The 25,240-nt window shown below is 41.7% G+C and overlaps 1 protein-coding gene across 1 annotated transcript; it reads right to left on the minus strand.

Moving 5' to 3' along the window:
- Nucleotides 1–510: 510 nt before the first annotated feature.
- On the minus strand, nucleotides 511–17,884 carry LOC133619806 (uncharacterized). The gene is made up of 3 exons (XM_061981067.2): nucleotides 17,805–17,884; nucleotides 7,106–7,408; nucleotides 511–2,163 (listed from the first exon to the last, which is right to left on the minus strand). Exons 2-3 carry the CDS (start codon nucleotides 7,270–7,272, stop codon nucleotides 1,734–1,736), a joined length of 597 nt encoding a protein of 198 aa, XP_061837051.2. The 5' UTR covers nucleotides 7,273–7,408; nucleotides 17,805–17,884; the 3' UTR covers nucleotides 511–1,733.
- Between the last annotated feature and the right edge of the window lie 7,356 nt (nucleotides 17,885–25,240).

Genomic DNA, 25,240 nt, shown 5'->3' on the forward strand with positions numbered 1-25,240 from the left:
ATTGACAACATATGAACGTCACACCCCCTCTCCATCCACATATTTTACAATTAAGCGAAACACAACAAAAAAAAACCCACCTACAATCTGTCCCTGACACCAGCATTTCAGGCTGGCCTATTCGGGAATCGCAGGCTTTCCCTTGACAAATTCCAAAAATTCCCAGATTTCCCAGAATTCCAGGTTTTCCCATTCAAAATGAATTGGCCATTTTTCAAATGTCCACCATTTCCACATTTATCAACTTATTCATACCATTCCACCCTCAACATATTCCACACATCCTGGACATTCAAAGTATAATTTTTCCCAAGTTCAGAAAAATTCTAGGAATTCCCATAATTCCCGTTTTTCAAACCTTTTTTCAAACCTTTTTTCTGGCGACTACTCCTTCCACATTTGTTAACCCATTTCGACCTTTCCACCGTCAAAACATTCCTCTTAATCAGGACAAAAAACAAAGTGGTTTTTTGAACTAGAAAAATTCCCGGTTTCCCCCGAATTCCAGGAATTCCTTAATACCATTTCTCAATTCAACATGTCACTACTTCAACATTTCTCGACCGATTTGAAAAATTCCAACACCAACCATTTCAACTCATTCAGACCATTCAAGTTTTTTTTTTTTTTTTACCAATTTCCAAAAAATTCCCGCTTTTCCCGAAATTTCCAAATTTGGGGGAAATTCCCATTGAAATCAATGGGACAATCTTCAAAGTTCCACAACTCCCACGTTTTTCATCTGATTCAAACCGTTCCAACTTCAAAATATTCAGCCTGTTCAAGAATTGTGTGCTCTACTTCAACAACTATAAAAAAAATTCCCGGATTTCCCATGATTCCTTTTTTTGGGGGGCATTTTCCCCATTCAAAAATGAATTGGCCATTTTTCAAACTTCAACAATTCCCACATTCTTCAACCCATTCAAACCATTCCACCTTCAACACATTCCACCATTCTGGAAATTCAAACTACCCTTTTTCCAAGTTCAAAAAAATTCCCCATTTTCCCGAAATTCCCTAAGACCATTTACTACTTCAACATTTCTTGCCCGATTTAAACAATTACAACACAAATCAATTCAGCTCATTCAGGACATACATGCTCCTAATCAGTTTCTGAAAATCCCGCTTTTCCCCAAATTCCCAAATTTCCAGGAAGTTCCTATTGAAATGAATGGGACATTTTTTACCAAGTTGCACAATTCCCACATTCTTCAACCTATTCAAACCATTCCAACATCAACACATTCCACTCATCCTGGACATTCAAACTAACACATTCCCAAGTTCCAAACAAAAATTCCAGTTTTCCTGGAAATTCAAACTCTTCAACATTCAAACCATTCCAACAATCAAACCATTTCTACATTCATCCTACATTCCTTTAGCATTTCAGTTCAGCGTCAGCTCTTCGACATTCAAACCATTCTAACATTCAAACTATTCTTACATTCGTACTACAGTCTGTCAGCATTTCACTTCAACTTCAGCATTGGAGTATTCACACGCAATTCCTTCAGGAATTGCCTCTTCTAGTTAATAATGAAATCCAGAGGCAAATTCATACAATTATTTGCTGGTACAAGCGGCCCTCTGATGGCAGCCATAACTGCGATGTGGCTCTCAATGAAAACCTGTTTGACATCCCTACCCTAATGAAAGTCGATAAAAACAGAGACAGTGCTGTTGCTTGACTGGAAGTCATGCAGTATTCCTGTCTGCCACTCGGACTAGAGCAACGAGTGTTCAAAAAGAATTACCTTTGAATGGCTAGAGTGGCTCGAGAGCCTAGAGGGCCTGTAAGCTCCAATGCAAGAGTACACATCCACATCTGAGCAAGCTCCCCATGACAGGTGTGGGCTTGGCGGAGTGGTGTGGATCACAGGCAAAGGAAGAGTCTGTCGAGGCGGCGTTATCGGGAGTGAAGGTTCTGGTGGATGGGCAGGAGCTGGGGGAAGCGGCAACGATGTTGTACGACCTACTGGTGGTGGGCTTGGAAGTGGGGCCGTGGTGACAGTCTGGACGGGGGAAGTGGTCTCTGGAATTTTCCCATTTTGAGCTGACAGCTTCTGGTACGATGAAGGATGTTTAAGGGTGTAGGTGGCCGTGTGGTAGAAGCTGTAGTACTCCAGAGCATTCCTAGCACTCGCCATCCTCAGCCTGGGGAACGACAAACAGGGAAAATGTGTTTCAGGTTCAAACACTGATGACATCTCTTAAACAAGAAAAGAAGCAAAGAATCAAACATAGACAGAATTAAATTTGGCTCAGTGAGGAGAGACGCCTGGACACTGTATCCTTGTACAGTGTCTCAAAACGCTCTGGCAAAAGATTGTACGCCACCTCTTTTATTTGGACTTTCCCTGATTACATGGCAACAGCTGTTTCTAAGGGACGAGGGTCGTAAACAGCCATCGCTTTTGTTACAGAACAGTTCAAAAGAAAAGGTCGTAAACAGTTCACAGAAAAAGTCTTAAAACAGTTCAAAGAAGCGGTGCCTGGAGGGGAGTCTGGTCCTGCTTCCTCTTCGCTTTTGTAGTTCTTGGGTCAAGACAATATCTTTCTGTTGAGTACAATACATGAAAGAAACAGAACACTTTCATGTTGCTTCCCATCCTACACAGTGGAGTTTTATAAGCCTTCTTCTTGGTAGGTTCAAAGACAGCTTTTGTCTACTCGCCGGGAACTCATTTCAACACAAAGTTTTGTGATAACTTAGATACAATTATTCTAACAATGTTTCCTTTTCCTCGTTAAGTATAAATATTCATATGTAAGCAGTATATACATTCCTATGTATGAAACCCCTGCAGAGCCTAAAGTGATTTGATGTAAGACTTTTACAGATATAAGACTTGTAAGACAATACATAATTTTCTAAAAAAAAAACTTACCTCTTTAGGACCACCCTTACTAGACATATAAAGTTTTGTATTTACAACATGAATACATACTATGCAAATATTAAAAAGCTTGTTGTGAAAAACAAGTTGGAATTTTACAAGAAAAAGGTCACAATTTAACAAGAAAAACTTAGAATTTTGGCAGTATTATAATAAAAGTCGTAGTTTACCTCCGGACAAGTCAAAATTTTACAAGAAAAACTGAAGATTTGTGCAATGTTATGATAAAAGTTGGAATTTTACTCAATAATAGTTGCAATTTTACAAGAAAACTGTAAACTGTTGGCAATATTATAATAATAATCGGAATTTCACTTCGCAAAACTATGACAAAAGTCATGATTTTACTCAAAAAATGTCACTATTTTACAAGAACAACAAAACAATGGGCAATAATGTGATAAAAGTCTGAATTTTATATGACAAATGTCACAATTTTGCATTAAAAAGTAATATTGATCTACATAGAAAAGTAGTCATTTTACGAGAAAGTAGTGCAATATTACAATAACAGAAGGAATATGAGAAATTGTTCCCAATTTTATAAGAAAAAAGTCGACACATTGTGAGAAAAAGACTGCTTTTAGTTAATTTATTTTTTTGTAGAATTTTTTTGGTTTGTAATTGGTTTTTAATCTTCATTATTTAGTTCACGTTATTACAGTATGTCTCTATATACATATTTATTACATTTTGTTAATTAATTTTGGCCAAAGGGGGTGCATTTCAATTTCTTACACACACTTGTTACTACATATGTATTTGTTGTATTTTATATCTTGTATTTGTTGCCTTCATGAGACCTCCGAAAAATGCCTACCTCTTTAGGACCACCTTTTCTAGACAAATAAAGATTTGTATTTACAACATTAATAATAGATACATACTATGCAAATATAAAAAAGGTAAGCTTTAGTCATTTTTTTTGTTGTTGAATTTTTTGTATGTAACTGGTTTTTGATCTTCATTATTTACTTTAAGTTATTACAGTATGTCTTTATATAATTTTTTAAATACATTTTGGCCAAAGGGGACAAGTTTTAATTTCTTACACACACTTGTTATTACCTATGTTGACCAGAAGGGGAGCACTTTTAAAACAGTCAATTTGAAAAAGCCCTCCTTTTTGGTCAAATGTACATACAGGTTTTGGAGCAACACATGTTGCCATTCAGGCAATGTCTTTTTCATGGACGCCCCTGCTTATTTCAGAAAGACAATACCAAGCCACATTCTGCACGTGTTACAACAGCGTGGCTTCGTAGTAAAAGAGTGCGGGTACTAGACTGGCCTACCTGTAGTCCAGACCTGTCTCCCATTGAAGATGTGAAGCCTAAAATACCACAACGGAGACCGTTGAACAACTTAAGCTGTACATCAAGCAAAAATGGGAAAGAATTCCACCAGAAAAGCTTCAAAAATTGGTGTCTTCAGTTCCCAAACGTTTACTGAGTATTGTTAAAAGGAAAGCCCATGTAACACAGTGGTAAAAATGCCCCTGTGCTAACTTTTTTGCGATGTGCTGCTGCCATTAAATTCTAAGTTAATGATTATTTGCAAAACGTGCCAACTTCACTGGTTTGGGGTTTTGTATTACACAATGTTTATGCCAGCTTTAAAGGCCTACTGAAATGCGATTTTCTTATTTAAACGGGGATAGCAGGTCCATTCTATGTGTCATACTTGATCATTTCGCGATATTGCCATATTTTTGCTGAAAAGATTTAGTAGAGAACATCGACGATAAAGTTCGCAACTTTTGGTCGCTGATCTAAAAGCCTTGCCTGTACCGAAAGTAGCAGACGATATGCGCGTGACGTCACAGGTTGTGGAGCTCCTCACATCTGCACATTGTTTACAATCATGGCCACCAGCAGCGAGAGCGATTCGTACCGAGAAAGCGACGATTTCCCCATTAATTTGAGCGAGGATGAAAGATTTGTGGATGAGGAAAGTGAGAGTGAAGGACTAGAGGGCAGTGGGAGCGATTCAGATAGGGAAGATGCTGTGAGACGTGGATGGGACCTGATATTCAGCTGGGAATGACTAAAACAGTAAATAAACACAAGACTATTAGCCACAACACAACCAGGCTTATATTTAATATGCCACAAATTAATCCCGCATAACAAACACCTTCCCCCTCCCGTCCATATAACCCGCCAATACAACTCAAACGCCTGCACAACACACTCAATCCCACAGCCCAAAGTTCATACAGCGCATATATTTCCCCAAAGTCCCCAAAGTTACATACGTGACATGCACATAGCGGCACGCACGTACGAGCAAGCGATCAAATGTTTGGAAGCGTACTCACGGTACCGCGTCTGCGTATCCAACTCAAAGTCCTCCTGGTAAGAGTCTCAGTTGTCCCAGTTCTCCACAGGCCAATGGTAAAGCTTGACTGTCATCTTTCGGGAATGTAAACAATGAAACACCGGCTGTGTTTGTGTTGCTGCATGCCGGCCGCAATACACCGCTTCCCACCTACAGCTTTCTTCTTTGCTGTCTCCATTGTTCATTGAGCGAATTGCAAAAGATTCACCAACACAGATGTCCAGAATACTGTGGAATTTTGCGATGAAAACAGACGACTTAATAGCTGGCCACCATGCTGTCCCAAAATGTCCTCTACAATCCGTGACGTCACGCGCAGGCGTCATCATACCGAGACGTTTTCAGCAGGATATTTTGCGCGAAATTTAAAATTGCACTTTAGTAAACTAGCCCGGCCGTATTGGCATGTGTTGCAATGTATATATAAACTATCAGACTGCGTGGTCGGTAGTAGTGGGTTTCAGTAGGCCTTTATGTATAATATATTCTTTATTTACGTTCATAACTTTTATGGACAGAATTTCTAGGCGCAGTCAAGGCGTTGAGGGGATCTGGTTTGGTGGCTGCAGGATTAGGTCTCTGCTTTTTGCAGATGATGTGGTCCTGATGGCTTCATCTGGCCAGGATCTTCAGCTCTCGCTGGATCGGTTCGCAGCCGAGTGTGAAGCGACTGGGATGAGAATCAGCACCTCCAAGTCCGAGTCCATGGTTCTCGCCCGGAAAAGGGTGGAATGCCATCTTCGGGTTGGGGAGGAGACCCTGCCCCAAGTGGAGGAGTTCAAGTACCTCGGAGTCTTGTTCACGAGTGAGGGAAGAATGGATCGTGAGATCGACAGGCGGATCGGTGCGGCATCTTCAGTAATGCGGACGCTGTATCGATCCGTTGTGGTGAAGAAGGAGCTGAGCCGGAAGGCAAAGCTCTCAATTTACCGGTCGATCTACGTTCCCATCCTCACCTATGGTCATGAGCTTTGGGTTATGACCAAAAGGACAAGATCACGGGTACAAGCGGCCGAAATGAGTTTCCTCCGCCGGGTGGCACGGCTCTCCCTTAGAGATAGGGTGAGAAGCTCTGTCATCCGGGGGGAGCTCAAAGTAAAGCCGCTGCTCCTCCACATCGAGAGGAGCCAGATGAGGTGGTTCGGGCATCTGGTCAGGATGCCACCCGATCGCCTCCCTCGGGAGGTGTTTAGGGCACGTCCGACCGGTAAGAGGCCACGGGGAAGACCCAGGACACGCTGGGAAGACTATGTCTCCCGGCTGGCCTGGGAACGCCTCGGGATCCCCCGGGAGGAGCTGGACGAAGTGGCTGGGGAGAGGGAAGTCTGGGCTTCCCTGCTTAGGCTGCTGCCCCCGCGACCCGACCTCGGATAAGCGGAAGATGATGGATGGATGGATGGGATGGATATTCTTTATTTATGTATTTATCATGCATTGTGTGTTAGTTTAATCCTAGTACTCATTTTGACTCTTAACATTGAATTCATTTTCTCCCATCTGTCCTTATTTATGGCCAACTAATGCTCTGTCAACAGTACTCCTGATTGATTGATTGAGTTGTTTATTCTTTATTATTCAATTAGCTGACACATCTTTCCTTTGTTTCTTAAAAAAATGGTAACCTGGTACACATTATGGACAGGAAGTGAATAAACTATCATTATTTGATGTTGAATGGTGTAACTTTAAACATGTGACGTTTCTCAATGTAAGCTTGATTTTTGCAAGAAACTAAGCCATTACTACTATTATTTGTAAGGGAGGATTAAAACAAAACAAAAAAACAGGTTTTGCATATTTCATTCCAAAGCAGAGACAGGTGTACTTTGCAGTTCCAAGAGCCTGCTGGTCATACACACCTGTGTCTTGTTTGTAGGAGTCTGTAGAGGAGCAGGAGGATGACAGCGCCAGCCAAAGTCATCAGAAGCACCACCACCCTGGGATCCAAGCTCCAGCATGATTTCCCAGCTTCTTTGGCCGAGCTGCAGGGCCTGGGGGGCTGTGGTGTTTGCATGGGTCCCTCCATCTCTGTTTTTGGGGCCTTGGCCAGCACTGGCTGGATGTCGTAAGCACACCTGCCTCAGAGTGGGGAGGGATCAGGACGGGAGGGCCTCACGACCAGGCTTGATCAACAAAGTCCAGCATCAATCATGTTGAGGAGTCTGTCAAATACGAAATAAAGTTTCACAAACAACGTCAATGGCTACAACATTGGTTTTCGTTAGTAATCCGTTTCAAAAGGTCAGGCAAAGACCTTTTGAAACCATACAAAATAATTTATATAATTATTTATATACAAAACCCAAAACCAGCGAAGTTGGCACGTTGTGTAAATGGTAAATAAAAACAGAATACAATGATTTGCAAATCCTTTTCAACTTATATTCAATTGAATAGACTGCAAAGACAATATATTTAATGTTGGAACTGAGAAACGTAATTTTTTTTTTGCAAATAATCATTAACTAAGAATTTAATGGCAGCAACACATTGCATAAATGTTGGCACAGGGGCATTTTTACCACTGTGTTACATGGCCTTTCCTTTTAACAACACTCAGTAAACGTTTGGGAACTGAGGAGACCAATTTTTGAAGGTTTTCAGGTGGAATTATTTCCCATTCTTGCTTGATGTACAGCTTAAGTTGTTCAACAGTCCGGGGGTCTCCGTTGTGGTATTTTAGGCTTCATAATGCGCCACACATTTTCAATGGGAGACAGGTCTGGACTACAGGCAGGCCAGTCTAGTACCCGCAGTCCTTGACTATGAAGCCACACTGTTGTAACACCTGGCTTGGCATTGTCTTGCTGAAATAAGCAGGGGCGTCCATGATAACATTGTTTGGATGGCAACATATGTGGCTCCGAAACCTGTATGTACCTTTCAGCATTAATGGCGCCTTCACAGATGTGTAAGTTACCCATGTCTTGGGCACTAATACACCCCCATACCATCACAGATGCTGGCTTTAGAACTTTGCGCCTATCCAGATGGTGATTTTCCTCTTTGCGTCCACAGTTTCCAAAAACAATTGGAAATGTGGACTCATCAGACCACAGAACACTTTCCCACTTTGCATCAGTCCATCTTAGATAAGCTCGGACCCAGCGAAGCCGCCGGCGTTTCTGGGTGTTGTTGATAAATGGCTTTCGCTTTGCATAGTAGAGTTTTAACTTGCACTTACAGATGTAGCGACAAACTGTAGCTACTGACAGTGGTTTTCTGAAGTGTTCCTGAGCCCATGCTGTGATATCCTTTACACACTGATGTCACTTTTTGATGCAGTACCGCCTGAGGGATCGAAGGCATGTCGCTTACGTGCAGTGATTTCTCTAGATTCTCTGAACCTTTTGATGATATTACGGACCGTAGATGGTGAAATCCCTAAATTCCTTGCAATAGCTCGTTGAGAAATGTTGTTCTTAAACTGTTCGACAATTTGCTCACGCATGTGTTCACAAAGTGGTGACCCTCGCCCCATCCTTGTTTGTGAATGACCGAGTATTTCATGGAAGCTGCTTTTTATACCCAATCATGGCACCCACCTGTTCCCAATTAGCCTGTTCACCTGTGGAATGTTCCAAATAAGTGTTTGATGAGCATTCCTCAACTTTCTCAGTCTTTTTTTTGCCACTTCTGCCAGCTTTTTTGAAACATGTTGCAGGCATCAAATTCCAAATGAGCTAATAAGTTTTCCAGTTCGAACATTAAATATATTGTCTTTGCAGTCTATTCAATTGAATATAAGTTGAAAAGGATTTGCGAATCATTGTATTCTGTTTTTATTTACCATTTACACAACGTGCCAACTTCACTAGTTTTGGGTTTCGTATTCGTAAAAATTATTGTGTGCCGACAAATGGATGTTACTGTATATAATAAATTACCTTTATATAATAAAGGTCAAAACACGACATCTGCTTACGTCACCTCGCACCAAGAAGTAGTGACCCCAAGCAGTGATCACGCTCGTGTCACAGCCGAAATTATAAGCAGATATGATTTTTTTTTACTCTCTAAAAAAACATTTGTCTGCATAAAAGAGTCTTTAGCTAATATTTAAAGAAATCATGGAATCTTTCTTGCCTACCCACACCCCTGCTGTAGGGGGGTTTATTAGTCAATTCAACTGCGAGGTTTAAATCAAATTGTCACATCTTCCACCTCTTTCATGCAATTATTTCACAGAGACATGGTTAAGAAAAATAATTATTTATTGTATTTTCTTTCCACAATGACTCAGGAGCTCTTTCCGCTAAATTGGTCTATTAAAGACGACAATTATATTTATTGAACCCGGCGTAGTGGAACATTCCTGAATGCGAACGTGTGCATATTCACTTCCCGCATGACTGGTGTGACATATCCTCCTGAGAGCCAGCGTCCTCTGCAGTGAACGTTTGTTTTTTTGTTCATTACTTTTGTCAGATTTACACATATGCAAAACACAAATGTCCACTGCAGAGGACGCTGTATCTCAGGAGGATACAAAACCTGGCTTTCAACAGAGATGAATCTCGGGTGTTCCTCAACGTCAGGGGTGTCAAACTCATTTTTAGATGGGGGGCCACATGGAGAAAAATCTACTCCCAAAAGGGGCCGGACTGGTAAAATCACGGGACGATAACTTAAAAATAAAGACGACTTCAGATTGTTTTCTTTGTTTAAAAATAGAACAAGCACATTCTGACATTGTACAAATCATAATGTTGTTGTTGTTGTTTTTTACATATACCTGTTGAGGTTAATAGTAGAGATGTCCGATAATGGCTTTTTTGCCGATATCCGATATTGTCCAACTGTTAATTAACGATTCCGATATCAACCGATACCGATATATACAGTCGTGGAATTAACACATTATTATGCCTAATTTTGTTGTGATGCCCCGCTGGATGCATTAAACAATGTAACAAGGTTTTCCAAAATAAATCAACTCAAGTTATGGAAAAAAAAATGCCAACATGGCACTGCCATATTTATTATTGAAGTCACAAAGTGCATTATTTTTTTTAACATGCCTCAAAACAGCAGCTTGGAATTTGGGACATGCTCTCCCTGAGAGAGCATGAGGAGGTTGGGGGTGGCGGGGGTATATATTGTAGTGTCCCGGAAGAGTTAGTGCTGCAAGGGGTTCTGGGTATTTGTTCTGTTGTGTTTATGTTGTGTTACGGTGCGGATGTTCTCCCGAAATGTGTTTGTCATTCTTGTTTGGTGTGGGTTCACAGTGTGGCGCATATTTGTAATAGTGTTAAAGTTGTTTATAAGGCCACCCTCAGTGTGACCTGTATGGCTGTTGACCAAGTATGCTGCATTCACTTGTCCGTGTACCACTTTGTACAGTGGCATTTTAAAAAGTCACACATTTTACTTTTTGAAACCGATACCGATAATTTCCGATATTACATTTTAAAGCATTTATCGGCCGATAATATCGGCAGTCCGATAATACCGGACATCTCTAGTTAATAGTATATATACTTTATTTGTCGTTATTTATATTTTCTGAATAAATTACGTGATAATGTTCATCAGTCAACTCGTTGGTGTTAATTTTCAATCTATCAAGATAAAAAAATTATATCAAAATCAAATTACAGGATGTTATTTACGTAGTTTGATCATTTTCCTTGACTGATGTACTAACATCATGTGGTTTATTTTGTATATATGTAGCATCTTCTACAAAGATACAAATAATTACTATTGCGACATCCAGTGGACACATTTAGATCAGCAGTTTCTTTCATTCAAAAATTTCAGGTTAATTTTTATACTTAGCAAACTCATCCCGCCGTCCAGACAAAAACCTGTTTATGGGCCTGATCCGGCCCTCGGGCCGTACGTTTGACACCCCTGTTCTACGTAGACCCGTTCCAGCAAGGTAAAACACTTTTTCACAATACTAGAGTTTTGCATCTGGTACTACTACGAAGTTCGACTTTCAACCCCTGTTCCTTGTCGATGCAGTTCATTTACCAGCAACATATGACTTTGTTCAGACTCTTTGTCTGCACATTAAAAATTGCGGGGTTATGTTGATAACCCAATTTATGAGTTAAGAGTGTTGGGTTAAATTTTTAAGTTATTTTTTATGAAGAGCAATCCATTGTTTGGGTTTTAAGTAGAGATGTCCGATAATGGCTTTTTTGCCGATATCCGATATTCCGATATTGTCCAACTCTTAATTACCGATTCCGATATCAACCGATACCGATATATACAGTCGTGGAATTAACACATTATTATGCCTAATTTTGTTGTGATGCCCCGCTGGATGCATTAAACAATGTAACAAGGTTTTCCAAAATAAATCAACTCAAGTTATGTAACAAACAAATGCCAACATGGCACTGCCATATTTATTATTGAAGTCACAAAGTGCATTATTTTTTTTAACATGCCTCAAAACAGCAGCTTGGAATTTGGGACATGCTCTCCCTGAGAGAGCATGAGGAGGTTGAGGTGGGCGAGGTTGAGTTTGGGGGTTAGGGGATAGCGGGGGGTGTATATTGTAGCGTCCCGGAAGAGTTAGTGCTGCAAGGGGTTCTGGGTATTTGTTCTGTTGTGTTTATGTTGTGTTACGGTGCAGATTTTTCTCCCGAAATGTGTTTGTCATTCTTGTTTGGTGTGGGTTCACAGTGTGGCGCATATTTGTAACAGGGTTAAAGTTGTTTATACGGCCACCCTCAGTGTGACCTGTATGGCTGTTGACCAATTATGCTTGCATTCACTTGTCCGTGTACCACTTTGTACAGCGGCGTTTTAAAAAGTCATACATTTTACTTTTTGAAACCGATACCGATCATTTCCGATATTACATTTTAAAGCATTTATCGGCCGATAATATCGGCAGTCCGATATTATCAGACATCTCTAGTTAATAGTATATATACTTTATTTGTCCATCCATCCATCCATCTTCTTCCGCTTATCCGAGGTCGGGTCGCGGGGGCAGCAACCTAAGCAGGGAAGCCCAGACTTCCCTCTCCCCAGCCACTTCGTCCAGCTCTTCCTGTGGAACCCCGAGGCGTTCCCAGGCCAGCCGGGAGACATAGTCTTCCCAACGTGTCCTGGGTCTTCCCCGCGGCCTCCTACCGGTCGGACGTGCCCTAAACACCTCCCTAGGGAGGCGTTCGGGTGGCATCCTGACCAGATGCCCGAACCACCTCATCTGGCTCCTCTCGATGTGGAGGAGCAGTGGCTTTACTTTGAACTCCCCCCGGATGGCAGAGCTTCTCACCCTATCTCTAAGGGAGAGCCCCGCCACCCGGCGGAGGAAACTCATTTCGGCCGCTTGTACCCGTGATCTTGTCCTTTCGGTCATAACCCAAAGCTCATGACCATAGGTGAGGATGGGAACGTAGATCGACCGGTAAATTGAGAGCTTTGCCTTCCGGCTCAGCTCCTTCTTCACCACAACGGATCGATACAGCGTCCGCATTACTGAAGACGCCGCACCGATCCGCCTGTCTATCTCACGATCCACTCTTCCCTCACTCGTGAACAAGACTCCGAGGTACTTGAACTCCTCCACTTGGGGCAAGATCTCCTCCCCAACCCGGAGATGGCACTCCACCCTTTTCCGGGCGAGAACCATGGACTCGGACTTGGAGGTGCTGATTTTCATCCCAGTCGCTTCACACTCGGCTGCGAACCGATCCAGTGAGAGCTGAAGATCCTGGCCAGATGAAGCCATCAGGACCACATCATCTGCAAAAAGCAGAGACCTAATCCTGCAGCCACCAAACCAGATCCCCTCAACGCCTTGACTGCGCCTAGAAATTCTGTCCATAAAAGTTATGAACAGAATCGGTGACAAAGGGCAGCCTTGGCGGAGTCCAACCCTCACTGGAAAAGTGTCCGACTTACTGCCGGCAATGCGGACCAAGCTCTGGCACCGAGCATACAGGGAGCGGACCGCCACAATCAGACAGTCCGTTACCCCATACTCTCTGAGCACTCCCCACAGGACTTCCCGAGGGACACGGTCGAATGCCTTCTCCAAGTCCACAAAACACATGTAGACTGGTTGGGCAAACTCCCATGCACCCTCAAGGACCCTGCCGAGAGTATAGAGCTGGTCCACAGTTCCACGACCAGGACGAAAACCACACTGTTCCTCCTGAATCCGAGGTTCGACTATCCGGCGTAGCCTCCTGTCCAGTACACCTGAATAGACCTTACCGGGAAGGCTGAGGAGTGTGATCCCACGATAGTTAGAACACACCCTCCGGTTCCCCTTCTTAAAGAGAGGAACCACCACCCCGGTCTGCCAATCCAGAGGTACCGCCCCCGATGTCCACGCGATGCTGCAGAGTCTTGTCAACCAAGACAGCCCCACAGCATCCAGAGCCTTAAGGAACTCCGGGCGGATCTCATCTACCCCTGGGGCCTTGCCACCGAGGAGCTTTTTAACTACCTCAGCAACCTCATCCCCAGAAATAGGAGAGCCCACCACAGACTCCCCAGGCACTGCTTCCTCATAGGAAGACGTGTTGGTGGGATTGAGGAGGTCTTCGAAGTATTCCCTCCACCGATCCACAACATCCGCAGTCGAGGTCAGCAGAACACCATCCCCACCATACACGGTGTTGATAGTGCACTGCTTCCCCTTCCTGAGGCGGCGGATGGTGGTCCAGAATTGCTTCGAAGCCGTCCGGAAGTCGTTTTCCATGGCTTCTCCGAACTCCTCCCATGTCCGAGTTTTTGCCTCTGCGACCGCTGAAGCCGCACACCGCTTGGCCTGTCGGTACCTGTCCGCTGCCTCAGGAGTCCTATGAGCCAAAAGAACCCGATAGGACTCCTTCTTCAGCTTGACGGCATCCCTCACCGCCGGTGTCCACCAACGGGTTCTAGGATTACCGCCACGACAAGCACCAACTACCTTGCGGCCACAGCTCCAATCAGCCGCCTCGACAATAGAGGCGCGGAACATGGTCCATTCGGACTCAATGTCCAGCACCTCCCTCGTGACATGTTCAAAGTTCTTCCGGAGGTGGGAATTGAAACTCTCTCTGACAGGAGACTCTGCCAGACGTTCCCAGCAAACCCTCACAATGCGTTTGGGCCTGCCAGGTCTGTCCGGCATCCTCCCCCACCATCGCAGCCAACTCACCACCAGGTGGTGATCGGTTGAAAGCTCCGCCCCTCTCTTCACCCGAGTGTCCAAAACATGAGGCCGCAAATCCGATGACACAACTACAAAGTCGATCATGGAACTGCGGCCTAGGGTGTCCTGGTGCCAAGTGCACATATGGACACCCTTATGTTTGAACATGGTGTTCGTTATGGACAATCTGTGACGGGCACAAAAGTCCAATAACAAAACACCGCTCGGGTTCAGATCCGGGCAGCCATTCTTCCCAATCACGCCTCTCCAGGTTTCACTGTCGCTGCCAACATGAGCATTGAAGTCCCCCAGTAGAACAAGGGAATCACCCGGGGGAGCACTCTCAAGTACTCCCTCGAGTGAATCCAAAAAGGGTGGGTACTCTGTTTGGCGCGTAAGCGCAAACCACAGTCAGGACCCGTTCCCCCACCCGAAGGCGGAGGGAAGCTACCCTCTCGTCCACCGGGTTGAACTCCAATGTACAGGCTCTGAGCCGGGGGGAAACAAGAATTGCCACCCCAGCCCGTCGCCTCTCACTGCCGGCAACGCCAGAGTGGAAGAGAGTCCAGCCCCTCTCGAGAGAACTGGTTCCAGAGCCCTTGCTGTGCGTCGAAGTGAGTCCGACTATATCTAGCCGGAACTTCTCCACCTCGCGCACTAGCTCAGGCTCTTTCCCCCCCAGCGAGGTGACGTTCCACGTCCCAAGAGCTAGCTTCTGTAGCCGAGGATCGGACCGCCAAGTGCCCTGCCTTCGGCTGCCGCCCAGCTCACATCGCACCCGACCTCTATGACCCCTGCTATGGGTGGTGAGCCCATTGGAGGGGGGACCCACGTTGCCTCTTCGGGCTGTGCCCGGCCGGGCCCCATGGGGACAGGCCCGGCCACCAGGCGCTCGCCATCGACTTTATTTGTCGTTATTTATATTTTCCGAATAAATTACGTGATTATGTTCATCAGTCGTTGGTGTTCATTTTCATTTTCCGGCCGATGATATCGGCTGTCCGATATTATCGGACATCTTTAGTTATAAGTGTATTATTTTAACTCAATATCTGAGTTTTCAAAATGATTAACCATTTTTCGGTTGTTTTTCAATGAGTAACGCATTTTTTTAGTTAAAAAGTTACTTTTTTTCTTGATGGGAATTGTATTATGGATTAATCTCATTAACATTGTTTACAATCACACATCTTATGTACATGAACATATTTGAGCATGCTGTATAGAACTACTATGACCATACACGGCAATTCTTGTAAAAAAAATTTGTCACTTGTATCTTGCTTTTGAGTATATTTTAATGGAATAAAAATAATTTTCATCAGTCGTTGGGAAGGAGTAGGACAAACCGGCAGTAAAATGTATAATTTTTAACCAACTATTGGGTCAAGGAGCATCAAATTGCCCGACCCAATAGTTGGGTTGGGAATAACCCAACATTGTAGTGAGCATAACTCAGCTTTTGTGATAAATAAATTAAACCCAATAGTTGGGTTATGAATCAACCAACATTGAGTTAGCAAATAATTCAACTCAAAGGTTGGGTTGAAAAAAATTAACCCAAAATGTTGGGTTAAAATATCTCAAATAAGGGGCTCGTCCTTTTTTGAACCAGCAGTTGGGTTAAAATTGGGTTATTTTCTAACCCAACATTTCTTTGGTGTGTGATATTAACCACAAGTTGGTACGATTAAAATTGTTCAAACCTTTGATCAGATCATTTTAACGTATATCGCCAGTTTGGATTAGTTAGTCATAGCTTGTGAAAGCGCCCCAACTCCCTTTTATAAAGACATTGCATATGCAAATAGTGTTTCTCATGTAAAAACACAAGTTTTATCTGACTAGAATAGAATTGAAAAAGTGATAGACAACTAATACACTGCAAAAAGTCAGTGTTCAAAAACAAGAAAAGATTAAAGCTGCAAGCAGCGATGGACGGGACCGACTTTGACGGCACATAAAATCCAAACCGGAGCAGTAATTAAAACTCTTTCGTCAATTTTTAATCAGAAGGGTTCAATCTCTCTCCTGTGCTAGTTTGAAGTCGACACAACAAACGCGCTCAGAGGAGATAATTTTTTTTAAAAGGTGACCGGATTTTACAAAACTTTTGTTTTGAAGGGGGAATTGCAAACTTCCTGTAGATTTTTGCTGGGGGATGTCAATTTATGTAAGACCTACATAGAGGTTTTTGTTTCATGTCTCTATGACATTCCTACTGGAAGTTACAGGCAGTTTTGTCTGAGTTTTCTTCCTCGGAGCAGTTGTGTCTGTGTTTTCTTCCTAGGGGGCGCTAGAGCGCAATTTTGAGGTTTGGGTTTTTGGTTTTTTTATTAGATCGCAATTTTTGCCAGTCCTGATGTGTGTGTCCAGTTTGGTGAGTTCTAAAGCATGTTAAGGGGGTCAAATTACAGCTCAAAGAGGCAAAAGTGACTGTTTTTACTAAACTTTTGTTTTGAAGGGGTAATTGACATCTTCCTGTTGATTTTTGCTGAAGGATGTCAATGTATGAAATCTAGGTCTAAGTCAGACCTACATAGAGGTTTTTGTTTCATGTCTCTATGACATTCTTACTGGGAGTTAGAGGCAGTTTTGTCTGTATTTTCTTCCTAGGGGGCGCTAGAGCGCAATTTTGAGTTTTGGGGCTAGGTTTTTTTAATAGATCGCAATTTTCGCCAGTCCTGATGTGTGTGTCAAATTTGGTGAGTTTTGAAGCATGTTAAGGCGGTCAAAATACAGCTCAAAGAGGCGGCAGAATAATAATAATAAAACCTTACAATTACAATAGGGTCCTCTGTCCCAAAGGGACATTGCAGTCCCTAAAAATTAAAAAAATTAGTTTTTTTTTTTACTTGAACTAAGCAAAATTATCTGCCAATAGAACAAGAAATTTCGACTTGTCAAGACTTTCCAAAACAAGTAAAATTAGCTAACCTCAATGAATCCCAAAATACCTTAAAATAAGAATTTTCTCACTAATAACAAGTGCACTTTTCTTGGTAGAAAAAAAAAATAGACCTTTTTGCTCAATATGTTGAAAAATATTCTTAAATACTTAAATGCTAGTGCCATTATCTTCATAACGATCATGATTTTTTTTTTTTCATGCTGGAAGTAAGAAATGATTACTTTAAAAAAGTAGTTTTATACTTGTGAGTGTTGATGACACAGCTTTGCAACATTTGATATTCCAGTTTCAAGCATTTTTTACTCAATATAGGTCATCAAATCTCAGCAACAAGCTGTAATATCTTACTGAGATCATTTAGGACCAAAACACTTAAAACAAGTAAAACACTCTAACATAAAATCTGCTTAGTGAGAAGAATTATCTTATCAGACAGAAAATAGGCAAATATCACTCTTATTTGAGATATTTAATCTTACTTAGATTTCAGTTTTTGCAGTGTACTGTTAGTTGGAAAAAAAAGAATGTCACTTACTTCATTGAAAGAAAAACCCTACCAGGGCACATGTGTGAGTAGCTTTCCAGGACTTCAGTAAATGCAAAATTCCAAGTGTTCTCAGCATGTCTGATTGGAAGGAAGTTGGTTGAATTGAAACAACAGGAAGCCGTGCACTTCCTGAAGAGAGCACATACGGGACTTCCTATCACTATGGTTACAGGAAACTAGTCAAGGATGTTTTTTTTCTCTCCCAGTATTAATGATGTAGACTGATCCAATACAATGGTAAATATATTTTTATTAGAACCAACATCCTCTGCAGTGGAAAATTATGTTAGGCATAATATTTCCTCCCTCAAATTCCTTAACAAAAGAAATAGACCAAAGACAAATGTAGAAATACTGTATTTTTCTGACTACCTGTCACGACTGGGACTGAGGCGTGGTTTGTTCTCCCGAGGTGCAAAAGATTTGGACCATACGTGGCGTGAAGGGGAGTACATGCTTTATTTTAACACTATAACTACAAAAAAAAGCAAACAAAAAGCGCGCACAAGGGCGGAATTACAATATTTGACTATAAACACAAAACTTGCACAACGCCAGAAACTATGAACAATTAAACAAAACTTGCAAACTATGGCATGAATAAAGAAAACTTACTTGGACGAGAAAACAGCATGAAAAAGCGCAGCAAGGGTCATGAGGTTGTGTGGAGAGTGTGTCAGGGGTATGAATCCGGGATGTCGCCAGGAAAACAAACTGAAAACAATTAACTTAAATACGACAGACATGATTAACGAAAACAGGTGCGTGACTCAAAACGTGAAACAGGTGCGTGACGTGACAGGTGAAAACTAATGGTTGCTATGGTGACAAAACAAACAAAAGTGCACAAAAAGTCCAAAAACAAAACCGAACATGACTAAAACAAAACATGATCACACAGACATGACACTACCGTATTTTTCGGAGTATAAGTGGCACCGGCCAAAAATGCATAATAAAGAAGGGAAAAACATATATAAGTCGCACTGGAGTATAAGTCGCATTTTTGGGGGAAATTGATTTGATAAAACCCAACACCAAGAATAGACATTTGAAAGGCAATTTAAAATAAATAAAGAATAGTGAACAACAGGCTGAATAAGTGTACGTTATATGAGGCATAAATAACCAACTAAGAACGTGCCTGGTATGTTAACGTAACATATTATGGTAAGAGTCATTCAAATAACTATAACATATAGAACATGCTATACGTTTACCAAACAATCTGTCACTCCTAATCGCTAAATCCCATGAAATCTTATACGTCTAGTCTCTTACGTGAATGAGCTAAATAATATTATTTGACATTTTTCGGTAATGTGTTAATAATTTCACACACAAGTCGCTCCTGAGTATAAGTCGCACGGTATATTTCCTGATTTCCTCAAAAATCGACAGTGCGCCTTGTCGAGGTCTGGTTGTGCTTACCGACCTTGAAGTCATTTTATTTGGTACATGGTGTAATGATAAGTGTGACCAGTAGAAGGCAGTCATACATAAGAGATACGTGTAGACTGAAAGATAACGCCAGTAAACAACACCAAATCTTTAAATGTCCCATTGAGAATATAGAACGTTACACACGGCGCTCAAAAATCTGTCAAAATGTTTTTAGTACGACTTTGGTAAGCAATGAAGCCGCACCGCTTGATGGATTGTCGGCGTATTAAACATGCAAGTATTATTATGGTGTGTGTATAAGGACAGCAAAATGGCACCTATTAGAAGACATATTACCTGCCGTTTTGTTTCGCAATATTATGCAAAACCAACTTTTCTTTCCTTCTGGTGCCTGCTGATGTGTATTTGGGATCTGCATAAGTCCTGAAAATTGTTTGCGCGCGCCCGCCATTGTAATCATAAGCTTCTTCTTTTTCTCTACCTTCTTATGTGGCATTCATCTTCCGCTATTTCCATTTCTAAAATAAATGTAGCGTAAAGTTGTTATTAGAGCCGATAAATGCTTTAAAATGTAATATCGGAAATTATCCGTATCGCTTTCAAAAAGTAAAATGTATGACTCTTTAAAACGCCGCCGTGTACACGGACGTAGGGAGAAGTACAGAGCGCCAATAAACCTTAAAGGCACTTCCTTTGCGTGCCGGCCAAGTCACATAATATCTACGGATTTTCACACACACAAGACATACAGGTCACACTGAGGGTGGCCGTATAAACAACTTTAACACTGTTACAAACATGCGCCACACTGCGAACCCACACCAAACAAAAATGACAAACACATTTCGGGAGAACATCCGCACCGTAACACAACACAAACACAACAGAACAAATACCCAGAACCCCTTGCAGCACTAACTCTTCCGAAACGCTACAATATACACCCCCCGCTACCACCTAACCCCCCTACCTCAACCCCGCCCCCCCAACCCCGCCCACCTCAACCTCCTCATGCTCTCTCAGAGAGAGCATGTCCCAAATTCCAAGCTGCTGTTTTGAGGCATGTAAAAAAAAATAATGCACTTTGTGACTTCAATAATAAATATGGCAGTGCCATGTTAGCATTTTTTTCCATAACTTGAGTTGATTTATTTGGGAAAACCTTGTTACATTGTTTAATGCATCCAGCGAGGCATCACATTAAAATTAGGCATAATAATGTGTTAATTCCACGACTGTATATATCTGTATCGGTTGATATCGGAATCGGTAATCAAGAGTTGGACAATATCGGAATATCGGATATCGGCAAACAAGCCATTATCGGACATCTCTAGTAAAAACAAATGTACTGTAGATTTTACAGTCAAAAACTGGCAGCTCAGTCAACAGAATTTTAACGTAAAGAACAGTAGTATTTTTTTTTTCATTTTACAGTAACATGCTGTAAAGAACAATGTAAAATGTATTGTATTTTTTATTGATTTGATGGGTAGTTTGCTGTATCATTAAGTATTTTTATTTATTTAGAAAAAATCATGTTTAAAACATATGATAATATACTGTAATATTTGTTGCAATATTGGATACTATTAAAGTTTAAAAGGTATGTAATTTCAAGTAGTACATATATTTTTTCTGTCAAATTTAAAATAATCAAAATACATTTAGTGAGAAAATTGTAATTACTTTATTGACACATATAAAATGATGTCGCGGGCCAGATCTGGCCCCAGGGCCCTGAGTTTGACACCTGCACTCTAAAAGGTGTTGTTAGATAAAAGCCAACAACTTGATGCACAGAATTGCGATATCTTCAAACCCATGTTTGATATTTGTCAGATTTTTTTATCTGAAACAAATTCTAAACCAAACAAAAGCCCTTTCAAGGTGATAGAAAAGTTCTGCTTTTGTGCCATCAATACTGGGGCAATGTCAGTGCAGGTCAACAGATAGTGCCGCTGGGAAAAGTTTGCTATCTGATTGAACTTATAGGGAACATATAAATGACACATTAGTCCAAAACAAGTCTCGCTCCAGTGAAAGTCCTGCTGTTATTCGTCGGCGTAATAATTTTAATTTTAGAACAACTCTTAGCTCGCGCTCGATATCTTCAGCTGCAACCCCTCACAATCCTCTCATATCAAAGAGCGTAATATTAAAAAGATCTGTTATCGCAGGCCCAATTGTGGTTGAGGGCAGAGGTGATCTGCCCAGACAACCTGGCAGAAAATGGAACAAGGAGCGAGGCTCCCGCCTCACAATGCAGACAATGCAAGAAAGGATTGTAATTTTGATTCTTGCCACACCAAGTTTTAATCATCTGTTTATCCCATTTTGTACTGTATCATTTACAAAACCAGTGAAGTTGGCACGTTGTGTAATATGTAAATAAAAACAGAATACAATGATTTGCAAATCCTTTTCAACCTATATTCAATTGAATAGACTGCAAAGACAAGATATTTAATGTTCGAACTATTTTGCAAATAATCACTAACTTAGAATTTAATGGCAGCAACACATTGCAAAAAAGCTGGCACTGTGTTACATGGCCTTTTCTTTTAACAACACTCAGGAAACGACCAATTTTTAAAGCTTTTCAGGTGGAATTATTTCCCTTTCTTGCTTGATGTACAGCTTAAGTTGTTCAACAGTCCGGGGGTCTCCTTTGTCGTATTTTACACTTCATATTGCGCCACACATTTTCAATGGGAGACAGGTCTGGACTACAGGCAGGCCAGTCTAGTACCCGCACTCTTTTACTATGAAGCCACGCTGTTGTAACACGTGGCTTGGCATTGTCTTGCTGAAATAAGCAGGGGCGTCCATGATAACGTTGCTTGGATGGCAACATATGTTGCTCCAAAACCTGTATGTACCTTTCAGCATTAATGGTGCCTTCACAGATGTGTAAGTTACCCATGTCTTGGGCACTAATACACCCCCATACCATCACACATGCTGGCTTTTCAACTTTGCGCCTATAACAATCCGGATGGTTATTTTCCTCTTTGGTCCGGAGGACACGACGTCCACAGTTTCCAAAAACCATTTGAAATGTGGACTCGTCAGACCACAGAACACTTTTCCACTTTGTATCAGATGAGCTCAGGCCCAGCGAAGCCAACGGCATTTCTGGGTGTTGTTGATAAACGGTTTTCGCCTTGCATAGGAGAGTTTTAACTTGCACTTACAGATGTAGCGACCAACTGTAGTTACTGACAGTGGGTTTCTGAAGTGTTCTTGAGACCACGTGGTGATGTCCTTTACACACAGATGTCGCTTGTTGATGCTGTACAGCCTGTGGGATCGAAGGTCACGGGCGTAGCTGCTTACGTGCAGTGATTTCTCCAGATTCTCCGAACCCTTTGATGATATTACGGACCGTAGATGGTTAAATCCCTAAATTCCTTGCAATAGCTGTTTGTGAATGACTGAGCATTTCATGGAAGCTGTTTTTCTCCCCCATCATGGCACCCACCTGTTCCCAATTTGCCTGTTCACCTGTGGGATGTTCCAAATAAGTGTTTGATGAGCATTCCTCAACTTTATCAGTATTTATTGCCACCTTTCCCAACTTCTTTGTCACGTGTTGCTGGCATCAAATTCTAAAGTTAATGATTATTTGCAAAAAAGAAAAATGTTTATCAGTTTGAACATCAAATATGTTGTCTTTGTAGCATATTCAATTGAATATGGGTTGAAAAGGATTTGCAAATCATTGTATTCCGTTTATATTTACATCTAACACAATTTCCCAACTCATATGGAAACGGGGTTTGTATTTCAGTTGTTTTTATCCTTCTTTGTGGGGACATTGTTGATTGTCGTGTCATGTTCGGATGTACTTTGTGGACGCCGTCTTTGCTCCACAGTAAGTCTTTGCTGTCGTCCAGCAATCTGTTTTTGTTTACTTTGTAGCCAGTTCAGTTTTAGTTTCGTTCTGCATAGCCTTCCCTAAGCTTCATTGCCTTTTCTTAGGGGCACTCACCTTTTGTTTATTTTTGGTTTAAGCATTAGACACCTTTTTTACCTGCACGCTGCCTCCCGCTGTTTCCGACATCTACAAAGCAATTAGCTACCTGCTGCCACCTACTGATATGGAAGAGTATAACGTGGTAAGTCTGCCGATCTCCAGACAGCACAGACACTCAACAACAACACATTATTTGCGGATTACTGGTTTGCAAAAAATATTTTTAACCCAAATAGGTGAAATTAGATCATCTCCCACGGCACACCAGACTGTATCTCACAGCACACTAGTGTGCCCCAGCACAGTGGTTGAAAAACACTGGTCTAGAGTTGTAGCGGGTTCAGTTGTGCATGACCAAAGAGGATGATCTACCGCATTGTGATGTACAGCGTACACAATATCCCACACAAAGTATATTTGCAGTCAGTAATATCATCTTTTTTTTTTTTGACGAACAATAACCTGGGTGTCCTCAATGGTAGTTACGGCCAGGGCAGTAGCACGGCAGTAAAACGGATGATCAAACAAAACAGAAAATACATTGATGTCTTTATTCATCCTTTATGGGATGAATAAGTTTTCCCCTTTTTTAATAAGGTTCAAGACGTTTATCAGGATTCTTCTTCCTTGTGCTTTGTAAACTGTTAGGACCTGATCAAGGTGATCCCAGGATGCAGAGACGAGAGGCAAGGTTGAATTATAAAAAGGGGAATATTTAATAAATCCAACAAGTGTAACGAAAGGCGATGGGGCAAAAAATGCACACCATGAATAAACAAACAAAAACAGGTTCCACAGTGGTCGGCAGGGAGGAAGGCCAGGGCGCACTGAACACAGCAAAAAGTCCAACACAAAATCCTCTTTACCTCAGGGGGGGCTAGGAAGCAAACACAAAGAGGTGAGGGATTACAGGAATAAGGAGAGGCAACATACCGGGACTGATGAAATGAAGCAGGCACATGCACGTGGGAGGTGCAGGAGACAATAACCGGCGAGGCCAAGCTGACCGTGACGTGCCTATATACCGGAGTGCTAATTGCGAGCAGGTGTGCATCAAGGTCCGCCCCTCGCCGAGGACAAATCACTAGAAGCACAGGTGTAGACAAGAGGAGAAAGCAGGAAAAACACTAAAAACACAACAGTAAACACTACGAGTTTCAACAGTTTCTTAAAGTGATTTCTTTGCTTAATTCATTCCATAATTTAGCCAATAGCGAAGAAAAATCCATAGATTAGGCGCACCTTTGTATAAGCCGCAGGGTTCAAAGTTTAGCGGCGTATAGTCCAGAAAATACAGTATACTGCATAAGAAGGGGATTACAAATTTAATAAATTAATACATTTACATACAATTATTTTGTGCTCAAATAAATAAAGGGTTAGGGTTAGGGTTAGGGTTACCCTAACCCTAACCCTTACACTAACCCTACACTAAATTAATAATGATAATTTCTTAACTAAATTGTCATTAAAATTAAAGTGCAAATGAAAATACAGCTTCACCACTTCAGTCATAATCTTTGCGCTTAAAGGGGAACATTATCACAATTTCAGAAGGGTTAAAACCATTAAAAATCAGTTCCCAGTGGCTTATTTTATTTTTCGAAGTTTTTTTCAAAATTTTACCCATCACGCAATATCGCTAAAAAAAGCTTCGAAGTGCCTGATTTTAACCATCGTTATATACACCCGTCCATTTTCCTGTGACGTCACACAGTGATGCCAATACAAACAAACATGGTGGATAGAACAGCAAGATATAGCGACATTAGCTCGGATTCAGACTCGGATTTCAGCGGCTTAAGCAATTCAACAGATTACGCATGTATTGAAACGGATGGTTGTAGTGTGGAGGCAGGTAGCGAAAACGAAATTGAAGAAGAAACTGAAGCTATTGAGCCATATCGGTTTGAACCGTATGCAAGCGAAACCGACGAAAACGACACGACAGCCAGCGACACGGGAGAAAGCGAGGACGAATTCGGCGATCGCCTTCTAACCAACGATTGGTATGTGTTTGTTTGGCATTAAAGGAAACTAA

This window comes from Nerophis lumbriciformis, linkage group LG20 (assembly GCF_033978685.3).
Source record: "Nerophis lumbriciformis linkage group LG20, RoL_Nlum_v2.1, whole genome shotgun sequence".
Lineage (NCBI taxonomy): Eukaryota > Metazoa > Chordata > Actinopteri > Syngnathiformes > Syngnathidae > Nerophis > Nerophis lumbriciformis.

Excerpts from the sequence above, each read along its gene's own strand:
- LOC133619806 (XM_061981067.2), bottom strand. The coding sequence starts at position 7,272 with ATGGAGGGACCCATGCAAACACCACAGCCCCCCAGGCCCTGCAGCTCG. Across the intron at positions 2,164-7,105 it reads CTCCTACAAACAAGACACAG|GCTGAGGATGGCGAGTGCTA; the intron begins GTGTGTATGACC and ends GTCGTTCCCCAG.